At 49.8% G+C, this 11,495-nt stretch overlaps 1 pseudogene and 4 gene segments (V, D, J or C); all 5 read right to left on the bottom strand.

Annotated features, from left to right (window-relative positions):
• Positions 1-575: 575 nt before the first annotated feature.
• Positions 576-1,199, bottom strand: LOC104999426 (annotated as a pseudogene).
• A 1,234-nt stretch (positions 1,200-2,433) lies between these two features.
• Positions 2,434-3,020, bottom strand: LOC104999307. The segment is given in 2 exon segments: positions 2,434-2,816; positions 2,948-3,020. Coding segments are annotated over 2 exon segments (414 nt in total).
• A 3,807-nt stretch (positions 3,021-6,827) lies between these two features.
• On the bottom strand, positions 6,828-7,444 carry LOC104999425. The segment is given in 2 exon segments: positions 6,828-7,222; positions 7,356-7,444. Coding segments are annotated over 2 exon segments (444 nt in total).
• Positions 7,445-9,053: 1,609 nt separating this feature from the next.
• Positions 9,054-9,627, bottom strand: LOC104999305. The segment is given in 2 exon segments: positions 9,054-9,427; positions 9,515-9,627. Coding segments are annotated over 2 exon segments (423 nt in total).
• A 1,039-nt stretch (positions 9,628-10,666) lies between these two features.
• Positions 10,667-11,290, bottom strand: LOC104999423. The segment is given in 2 exon segments: positions 10,667-11,070; positions 11,206-11,290. Coding segments are annotated over 2 exon segments (453 nt in total).
• Positions 11,291-11,495: the final 205 nt, after the last annotated feature.

Genomic DNA, 11,495 nt, shown 5'->3' with positions numbered 1-11,495 from the left:
CACACACACACACACACACACACAACACACACTTGTTCTACTGTCTTCCCCACCTGGCTGACTTAAGATTGATCTGCAAATTCCCTCTTAGCCTCTGGAGATAAAAGACTGTAGAAACCAACATTTCCATTAAGAAGAAAATAATTGCACATACTAAATGGCAACCACTCCAGTGTTCTTGCCTGGAGAATCCCAGGGACGGGAGAGCCTCGTGGGCTGCCATCCATGAGGTCACACAGAGTTAGACACGACTGAAGTGACTTAGCAGCAATGTCACAGTAGTATGCTAAGGTGGAATCACAAAGACCTTCAATACAGACACTCTGCTGAGCTCAGATCAATACAGCCTGGAGTACAGCATTCCGTAGATCCCTCTGATTAATCACATCCACATATTTCTAGATTTTCTACATAAATTTAGTATTACCAATTCTAGGTAATGGATTTATATACAGAGATTATATATATTAACCCATTTAGTTTTAAAGTTATAAAACTTTGAAATAAAAAAACCAGCCGTCCACTACATTTAACATCGATGTACCTGTGCGTGATATGAGACTGCACACTCAGTGTCACACTGCAAGCATGTGGCCCTGGGTTCCAAGGTTCCGCATGTGAGAAGCCTGCAAGGGGCTCTCCTCCTTCCAGGCTGCAGGGCTTCCCTTATCTTTTTGCACAGAGAGGAGGTGGCCGTGCAGCGCCGTGGATAACCGCAGGTGCAGAAGTACACAGATGTCTGGGAGCGGTTGGCAGACTCCAGAGTGAGAGGGAAGTTCTCTGTGCTTGGTCTGGAGACTCTGTAGCCCTCGGGCATGGCTCCTCTCTCCGTGGAGGGAGGGATAACTGAGTAATGGATCAGCCTCAACCTGTGTCCTGAGTCTTGTCGGTACCAGTACATATAGCTAAAGCTCAGATCCTGAGTACATGTCAGTGTCGTGTTCAGTCCTCTCCTCACGACCTGGAATCTGGGGTCCTGAGAGACACCAGCATGGACCGCCCCTGTGGAGAAGGAGGACCGATGCTGCAGTCACAGCGGATAAGCTTAGTGCTGGGACCCTGAAGGGGACCCTGCCCCACAGGACTCACCTGCCTGCAGGAGACAGAAGACCACACAGCCCAGGAGGCAGGGGCTCATGGCGGGGGTGGGGCAGGCGGAGGGCCCTCTGGTCTGAGTGTGGATGAGAGGGGAGAGGGGCTCTCCAAGGAGTCCTTCTGAGATGTCACTGTCCCTGCCAGGCCCCACAGCCAATCTGTCACTCAGGGGCCACGCCCCTTCCCACAGAGGCTCAAATCAGAAATGAACCTGAGTGAACAGTTCACAACATGGAGACCCATCCAGAACAACAGATGTAATCTCACAGGTTACTGTAACCTCCCTGTAAATGTTAAATGTTTTTCTGTAGATGTTAAACTGATTAAATGTTTTGTATGTTCTAGTCCAGACATAAGTCTTCATTAACATGTATATACTTGTATTTATCTACCTATTTCTGAAGTTTTGAATCCTGGGGAAATGCTTCTGGCATCCTGCTGCCCTTTATGATATGTGTCCCAAGAGCACTTCAAGCGGAGAAGGCAATGGCACCCCAGCCCAGTGTTCTTGCCTGGAAAATCCCAGGGACGGGAGAACCTGGTTGGCTGCCGTCTATGGGGTCGCACAGAGTTGGACATGATGAAGCGACTTAGCAGCAGCACTTCAAGGCTCCCTTTCCGCAACATTGCCCACAGTCCTGAGACAGTCCCTCCACCTACCGTGTTTCTCCAGCTTTCTGCTCCCAACCTCATCTCAGGCTCAACAACATTTGAGGAATTCTTTGGTCTGCTTCTAATCAATTCAGTGACAGACGGTCCACTGGTCAGACACAGGTACAGCTCCTACATGTTCACAGCAGCCGGTGATTCCCGTGTTGGGGGGAGGGAGCAAGCAGAGCCCCCTCAGGCCGGTGACCCACCTTTCTGGGTGGAGATAAGCTAGGTGCCCGGCACAGGTTGACATTTTGGCACCAAGGAATATTGATGCAGGAAGGACGTGGAGGGAGGTGCAGACGCCAGGGTAATGAGAAATGCTCAGTTTTATCTGAGACGTTCCTCCCATGGGAATACCTCCTTGTGAAGTGTGGCTGCCATTCATTGAGTAACAGTTCATATCACAGAGCCCCGAACTGTATCTTGTTCCACACAACACAACGCGTACATGTAACTTGTTCTGTACACACTTCCATGAGCGAAGGGACCACGGGTACTGAGAACACACTTGAGCCGGGATGCTCGCTGTAACACTTATGAAGTATGAGGTCTGGGCAACTCACGTCCCCTGAGATGTACAAACAGTTAAAATGGTACTTACCTTGATGACGTTAGTGAGCATTAAAACATATCAAGAAGTGAATGTCTGGGAAAGTCTCTCTCTCTACCAGAGACTGGGCTTGGCAGGCTGGCAGCTGACACTCAGGCACCACGTCCTGAGCTGGGGCAGGAGTGTTTTTGTCCCAGAGGCACCTGATCATGCAGGGCTGTGTCTTGGCTGCTGGCACAGAGATACACAGCTGAGTCCGTCAGCTCCAAGGAAGTCAAGTTCAGCTCAGAGCTAGAGTCACTGAACTGTTTTCCTGAGACTCGATCTGATATGTTTCCTTTCTCATACTCTGCCCTATTGTAATACTGAATGAGGAATTGGAGGCCTTGTCCCAGGGCCTGTTGGTACCAGTACACAGATCTGTGTCCAGACTCAGGGGAACATCTCAGTATCACTTGCTGTTTTCTTGATTTGATCAGGTACTTGGGGGTCTGGGTGACTTCAGAATCCACGAGGCCTGTTGAGGAGGATACAAGGAAGCTGAGGACAGAGCACAGGGAAGCCTCCTGATGCAGCCTTCATTGCCAGACTTCTATCTCAGGGAGGCAAAGACATCTCAGAAACTCCCACACTGTGTCCAGGACTCACCTGCTCCCAGGAGGCAGAGAGTCACACAGCAGAGGAGCCTGGAGCCCATGGCAGCATCAGGAACCCAGGACCACTGCTGGCTGGGGGCAGGGCTCCTGGGGTGAGTGGTGTAAAGTGCTGACCCTCCTGCTTCCCTGATTGGAGCATTTGCCTATGACGTCACTGCTCTGTGCCTCTGCAGGCTGCCCTTGTCACTGGACACCTTGGCAGGACTGAGGGCTGGTTCCTCTAAGCCATTCCTTGTTCTACACAGCCCCTCAGCCAAGGGTGGGTGTGAAGCGAGCACTGTGCCCATGTCCCCATATGCCCATAACATGCCTTTTTCTTCTCTTCCTGTCCCTGCCTGACACTCATCACCCAGCCCTCACCAGCCACACTAATCTCTTCACCCTCCACTCTCCATGCTGCTCCAGGAGAAGATTCCCTGGGCATATCCTGAGGCTCCAGGCATGTCCCCATTCCCCTGGGCAGTGAGGAGTCTGTGCTGAGTCCATGCGTCCCTGGACCACTCAGGGAACTCAAACCTACTTTCTGATGCAGGCATGTAGCCATGGTTCCCCTAAGCTACCCTCTCCAGGGTGACTCTCAACCCCCTCCATCACACCCTGCTTACCATGGGCCCACAGTGCCTCCTAGAGGCCAATGGTTTCATGGATCTGTGCCTTCCATCTAAAATAAGAATACAAATTCCCCGCATTCCACACTTTCAACCCCTACTCACACACACACACACCCCTCATCTGCTGCCTTCCCAGCCTGGATGAATTAGGGCTGATCTTCAAGTCTAGTCTTAGCCTGTGGAGGTAAAACACTGTATGATCAGACATTTCTACTAAGAAGGAAATAAAAGTAGCACTAGATTCCAGAATCTGGTTCCCTAACCTTAGGGCAGGCTCATCGACACCTGAAAAATCCTTGGGCTCTTTCTTATTAATTCACCGACTGACAGGGTGCCTGTCACACGCAGGCTCAGTGCCTTCATGTCCACCTGAGCACATGCTTCTCGTCGTGTCTGAGGGGTGGGGGAGCAGCAAGCCGAACCGCCTCAGGCCTGTGACCCAGCTTGCTTTGAGGAGAGAAGCTGGTTGCCCAGCACCACGGATGACATGTGGGCACAAAGGAGTACAGACGTGGGAGGGATGTCGGGAGAGATGGCTGACCCCGGGGTAAAGGAAAAATGCTCTGATTTTACGTGAGACATCCATTGCATGGGGGTACTTCCTTGTGAAGCGGGCAGCCATTCAGTAACTGATATCCTAGAGCCCCAGACTGTATCACATGCACAAACCTCACATTTGGAAGGACCCTGCACTGGCTGCCATGCTCTGCTGCTGTGATTTTCAAATTCTCAATAATTTCTGAACCTGAATATCATGCACTGGTCATGAGTGGGTGACCATGGTGACCTCCTGATGAGCTGGTTTCCACGAAACCTGATCGCACGTCTGGGGTCTGGGTGACTAACCATTCCCTGGGCCTCAGAGACAAAAACACAGAAACTAAAGTCAGAAGCAATGAATGAGCTCGATGTTGTAGCCACAAAAAAGCCTTGAATGGGGGCCTGGCAAGTCCATGGGATCCATACCTGTGCTCATAATGTCTCTGGTCCAAGAGACAGTGAGACCCACAGCGCAGGAGACTAGTGACCAGGCCAGGCCACTACAGAAAGGGGGACTTTTCAGTTCAACTCCTGTGACTCGAACACTGGGGTCAAATCAAAGGCAAGCCTTCTCCTGACATGAAATGATCTCTCACCAAATTGCTGCTGCTGGTTGTCTGCTCAGTCCCAGCACCAGTGTGTGAGCAGGAGGCCTTGCTGTGTGCATAACACATAGGACCTCAAAGGAATTTCCTAGGAGATGAGGACTTCCTCTCAAAATAGCATCATAAAAACATTTAAGATAATGTGTACATGAGAAAAGCAATTTATGAAAGTGCATAAAAAAAAAAACAACCTTGTACCAGCAGAAAAGACCTTTGGATGGTCATTTTCCAAACCATCCATCTCCAGATAGGATAGTCCCTGACATGGATATGGTGCTCACATGCTTTCAAGAACTTCTTCAACCATAATACTTTCCAGGAAAAATCGCTTAAATATTTAGCTCTGGGCTAAAGAGGACTTCAAAAAAAAAAATGACGGCAACAGAAATCATACTGCTGGTTATCAGGGAAGGAGACAGGCCTGGGAATGGGGCCTCAGAGGATTTTTGGTGATGAAAGGTTCTCAGCCTTTATAGGTGAACGTTCCGTGGGCACACACACATGGATTGATCAGAACCATTCATCTGTTCACTGGACAGTGTGTAATGTTACTGTATATACAGCGGACCCCTTGGACCACACGATTTTGAATTTCATGGGTCCAGTTTTGTGTTGAGTTTTTAATAGATACTAACTACAGACTTTGTTGTTCATCTGGTAAAGAATCTGCCTGCAGTGTGAGAGACCTGAGTTGGATCCCTGGGTTGGGAAGATCCACTGGAGAAGCGAAAGACTACCCACTCCAGTATTCTGGCCTGGAGAGAATTTATATTTCGTGGACTGTATAGTCCATGGGGTTGCAAAGAGTCAAGCACGATTGAGTGAGTTTCACTTTCACTTTTCACAGTACCACACAACTGTGGCTGGTTGAATCTGTGGATGTGAAATCATAAACAGGGTTGACTGAATTTTAAACAAATTTTACAGCAGGGTTAAGGCTGGTTCAGGGCCCCCAAACTGCACATTATTCAAATGTTAACTATAATTCATATGGAAATAAAGTTAATGAAAAAACCCCTGAGGGTAAGTTACATGCTCTGTATATCTCATGTATGGAACCGGCAAGCATAATTACTTTCTTTCCTATGACATCTGAAGTCCTCAAGTATAGGGTTTGAAGTCAAAATGTGTCCATATCTACTTTTGCACCTAGGAAGCACTAGAGGAGGCTGTCAGAGATTAGCAAAGGGAGTCAAGAAATCCAAACTCCTGTTACCTGCCAGGGAGATCATGCTTATTAAATTCTTGTGCAGCCCTGGAAGGTGGTGTCCTGACTAACACAATAAGTCCACTTGACTCTGCCTTGGATATTTAGCTTTATTTTTTGGGTGCTCCAAAGAGGGATATTTTTTGGCTCAAACGATAAAGCGTCTGCCCACAATGTGGGAGACCAGGGTTCAATCCCTGGGTCAGGAAGATGCCCTGGAGAAGGAAATGGCAACCCACTCCAATATTCTTACCTAGAAAATTCCATGGATGGAGGAGCCTCGTGGGCTACGGTCCATGGAGTCACAAAGAGTCGGACACGACTGAGCGACTTCACTTTCAACGTGTGAATATGTATGTTTTAATAATAGATTAGATTAACATTTTAATTCGTAAAGCAGATGACCCTCCATAATGTCAGTGGCCTTCATGGAACCAGCTGAAGAGATGAATAGACGAAAACACTGATCCTCCCTCAAGTAAGAGATAATTGTCAGCCGATGGCCTTCACACTGGACCGTTAGTCCTTCTGCTTTTGAACTTAAACATCAGCTCCCCTCAGTCTCCAGTAGCACCAGACCTGCTTGCAGCCTTTGGACTTACCAGCCTTCACAACTATGTGAGCCGATTGCTTTAAAACATGTACGTGAGTATGTGTGTGTTTGTGTTCGTGTGTGTGTGTTTATGTGTATTATTTATTGTATATGGGGGACAGTTTTATGGGGGCGAAGACCAAAAGTGATGAGTACAGGCTTGAATCAAATCCTTGCTCTGAAAGCAATGACATATAAGATGTGGACAAGTCAGTTCCCCTCAGATGTATAAACAGGTAAAATAATTCTTACCTAGCATGATGTTTGGGAGCATTAAAACAGAGCAGAGGAAGAATTTCTGGGAGAGTCTATCAGATCTATCTAGGCCTGGAAGGGAGGCAGTCACCCTCACAACCACTTCCTGAGCTAGGGCAGGAGTGTTTTTGTCCCAGAGGCACCTGATCATGCAGGGCTGTGTCTTGGCTGCTGGCACAGAGATACGCGGCTGAGTCCGTCAGCTCCAAGGAGCTCAAGTTCAGCTCGGAGTGAGAGTCACTAAACTGTTTTCCTGAGAATCGATCTGGCATGTTTCCTTTCTCATTCTCTTTCCCATTATAATACTGAATAAGGAACTGGGGGCCCAGGCCCAGGGCCTGTTGGTACCAGTACACAGAGAGGTGTCCAGACTCAGGGGAACATCTCAGTATCACTTGCTTCTTTCTTGATTTGATCAGATATTTGGGGGTCTGGGTGACCCCAGAATCCACCAGACCTGTTGGGAAGGAGACAGAAGGAAGCTGAGGACAGAGCACAGGGGAGACTCCTGCTGCAGCCCTCATAGCCAGGCTTCTATCTCAGGGAGGCAAAGACATCTCAGAAGCTCCCACACTGTGTCCAGGACTCACCTGCTCCCAGGAGGCAGAGAGTCACACAGCAGAGGAGCCTGGAGCCCATGGCAGCATCAGGACCCAGGACTGTTGCTGGCTGGAGGCAAGGCTCCTGGGGTGAGTGGTGTAAAGTGCTGAGCCTCCTGTTCCCTGATTGGAGCATTTGCCTAAGATGTCACTGCTCCGTGTCTCTGCAGGCTGCCCTTATCCCCAGGACCCCTTGGCAGGACCCAGGGCTGGCTCCTCTGTGCCCTTCCCTGTCCTGACAGCCGCCAGGAAGGATAGGTGTGAGGGGAGCTTCGTCCCCTGGTCCCATGTGTCCACACACTCTTGTTCTGCTCTTTCTGACCCTGCCTGACACCCAGCCCTCACCAGATACCCCAACTTCTCACCCTCCCCTTCCCATGCTGCTCCAAAGATGGGCCCCTGGGCACATCCTGAGGCTCCAGGCACGACCCCTCTTCCCTGAGCAGAGAGGAGTCTGTGCTGGCTCCATGTGTCCCAGGACCACTCAGGGAACGCAAATCTGCTCCCAGGTGCAGGCATGTAGCCAAGGTTCCCTTAAGCTGCCCTCCCCAGGTGACTCTCAACCCCTCCCAGGGCACCCTGCTTACCATGGAAACACAGTGCCTCCTAGTGGCCGAAGGTCCATGGTCTCATGGATTTGCAGCCTCTGTTTGAAGCAAGATTTCAAATATCCCACACCCTGAATACACACACATATCTGTTTTACTGCCTTCCTAGCCTGGCTGATTAGGGTTGATCTTCAAATCCACTCTTAGCCTCTGGAGGTAGAAGACTGTATGATCTGACCGTTTTCCTAACAAGGAAATCATTGCTTCACCACTACAATGATGGTAGTTAGCTAAAATGTAAATATATATCATAAAATAAACGCTCAGAGGATCTCAAGTGAATCTGCCTGCAAACATGTCTTCATAACTACTTCTGATTAATCAGAGGCATATATTTTCAGATTTCCTATTTAAATGTGTATTAACCTATTTATTTCCTATGAACTTGTAAATCTTGATATAATAAGATACCGAGGAGGAAATATTTTGACCTTGAGAATATTTCTCTGAAGGAAATGGTGGAAACCTGGTCCAGGTTAATTGAGATGCTAAGAAGGTGGGGCAGGAAGGGAGAACACACACCCAGCCTGTTTCTCCTCCTGGGAATGGACTCACAGGATTTTGTATGGTTTCTAGTTAACTGAGGTTGTTTTCTCTTTGATGACCCCAAGAACTTGCTCAAACACGACCGCTTACGCTTGGTTACAAAGTTCCCTGTGTCATGGGAAGGGGCATAACCCAGATGAGGGGAGAGAAGTGTGTCTGGACAGAGAGGGCAGGGGAGCTGAGCCCAAGCCAGTAAAGGAGGAAAGACCCGCCCCTCTGGTGGGCAAGAGCAGGGAGCACTTGAAAGCTAGGCTGCGGGAGAAACTTTCAGAGAGACAGCAATCAGGTGCTGGGAGAGACAAGAGGGTCTAGATATATCTGATTTACTAATATTCTGCCCTTCTGGAGGTCTTAAGCTGATGAGGAAGAGTCAGAACTAGTCAGAACTGGATGCAGTCCGAACTGCATCCAGGGAGGATGCAAAGGAAAGACAGAGACTGATGGTAGACATGAGTCTCCGAGTCCCTGGGGTCAGATCCAAGCCTGTCCAGGTCACACATCAGGGTCACAGTGCTGGCACATGGTCCCCAGGGCATTAGGTTACCAGTGCTAGGATCCTGCATGGGGGCCCCTTGTCTTTTTCAACAGAGAGCAGGTGACCCTGCAGCGCCGTGGAGTAACTGCTGGCACAGAAGTACACAACTGTCTGGGAGCGGTTGGCAGACTCCAGCGTGAGAGGAAAGTTCTCTGTGTTTGATCTAGAGACGCTGTACCTGTCGGGCACATCTCCTGGCTCGCTAGTGTGCACACCAGCTGAGTAATGGATCAGCCTCAGTCTATGTCCCAGGTCTTGTCGGTACCAGTACATGCGGTCATGACCCAGATCCTGAGTACATTTCAGTGTCACGCTCTGTCCTGTCCTCATGACCTGGAATCGGGGGTCCTGAGTGACACCAGCATGGACCGCCCCTGTGGAGAAGGAGGACTGATGCTGCAGTCACAGCAGACAGGCTTAGTGCTGGCACCCCGAAGAGGACCCTGCCCCCCAGGACTCACCTGCCTGCAGGAGACAGAAGACCACACAGCCCAGTAGGCAGGGGCTCATGGCGGGGGCGGGGCAGGCGGAGGGCCCTCTGGTGTGTGTGTGGATGAGAGGGGAGAGGGGCTCTCCAGGGAGTCCTTCTGAGATGTCACTGTCCCTGCCAGGCCCCAGGGAAAACCTGTCACTCAGGGGCCATGCCTCTTCCCCCAGAGGATCAAATCAGAAATGAACCTAAGTGAACAGTTCACAACAGGGACACCCATCCGGCTTGATGGGCATCAGCCTCACAAGTTGTTGTAACCTTTCTGTAAACAGTGTGCAATTTTATCTATACTTCATTGAAAAGTTAACCTTCATAAATGCGTATATTACTTTAATTTATCTACATATTTCTATAGCTCTGCATCTTTGGAAATTCCCTCTAGCTTCCTGCTCTCCTTTATGATATATGTCCCAATAGGACTTCAAGGCCCATTTCTGCTTTAATTAATCACAGCCCTGAGAATGGCCCTCCACCTACCACGTTTCTCCAGGTGTCTGCTCCCAACCTCATTGAAGGCTCATCAACATTTGAGGAATTGTTTGGATCTGCTCTTATCAACTCACTGACAGACAGTCCACCTGCCAAAGGCAGGTACAGCTCCTTCATGTTCACAGGAGCCCCCGCTTCCCATGTCGGGAGAGGCCTCAGGCCTGTGACCCACCTTTCTGGGTGGAGAGAAGCTGGTTGCCCAGCACAGGATGATGGATTGGCAGAAAGAAATGCAGACTTAGGAGCACCATGGTGAGACGCGGCACACACCAGGGTAAGTGAAAAACGCTTTTTTATTTGAGACATTCTTTTCATGGGAACACCTCCTTGTGATGCGTGGCTGCCATTCATTGAGTAACAGGTCATATCACAGAGCCCCAAACAGTATCTTGTTACACATAACACAACGCGTATATGTAACTTGCTCTGTATGGAGACGGTTCCATGAGGAAAGGGACCACAGGTGTTGAGAAAAACTTGAGCTGCAATCCTAGCTGTAACAGTCATGAAGTGTGAGATCTGGGCAATTCACATCCCCTCAGACATACAAACAGTTAAAATAAAACTTATCTTGCATGATCTCAGTGAGCATTACAACATTTCAGGAAATGAATGTCTGGGAAAATCTATTGCTCTACCAGAGTCTGAGCTTGGCACACTGGCAACCGACACGCTCACCACCACTTCCTGAGCTGGGGCAGGAGAGTTTTTGTCCCAGAGGCACCTGATCATGCAGGGCTGTGTCTGAGCTGCTGGCACAGAGATAAAGAGCGGAGTCCATCAGCTCGAAGGAGGTCAAGTTCAACTCCGAGCGAGAGTCACCTAACTGTTGAATTGAAAATCGATCTGACATGTTTCCTCTTTGATACACTTCTCCATCAAAATACTGAACGAGGAACTGGGGGCCCTGGCCCAGGGCTTGTTGGAACCAGTACACAGAGCGGTGTCCAGATTCAGGGGAACATCTCAGTGTCACTTGCTGTTTTCTTGATTTGGTCAGGAATTTTGGGATCTGGGTGACTTCGGAATCCACCAGGCCTGTTGGGAAAGACAAGGAAGTAGAGAGGAGAGAACGGGGAAGCCTCCTGCTGCAGCCCTTTCCAGTAGTCTTGCGTTTGGGGATGGCAAAAGCAAAGTCATCTCAGAAGCTCCCACACTGTGTCCAGGACTCACCTGCTCCCAGGAGGCAGAGAGTCACACAGCAGAGGAGCCTGGAGCCCATGGCAGCATCAGGAACCCAGCACTGCTGCTGGCTGGGGGCGGGGCTCCTGGGGTGAGTGGTGTAGAGTGCTGACCCTCCTGCTTCCCTGATTGGAGCATTTGCCTATGACGTCACTGCTGTGTCTATCAGGCTGCCCTTGTCCACTGGACCCCTTACCAATACGCAGGGCTGGCTCCCCTATGCCCTTCCCTGTCCTGACAGCCCCTCAGCAAGCCTGGGTATGAGGTGACTCGTCTCCTGG

Source organism: Bison bison, unplaced genomic scaffold, assembly GCF_000754665.1.
Source record: "Bison bison bison isolate TAMUID 2011002044 unplaced genomic scaffold, Bison_UMD1.0 scf7180017864352, whole genome shotgun sequence".
Classification (NCBI taxonomy): Eukaryota; Metazoa; Chordata; class Mammalia; order Artiodactyla; family Bovidae; genus Bison; species Bison bison.
The sequence above is the reverse complement of the archived record's forward strand: the minus strand, read 5'-3'. Positions and strand labels throughout refer to the sequence as shown.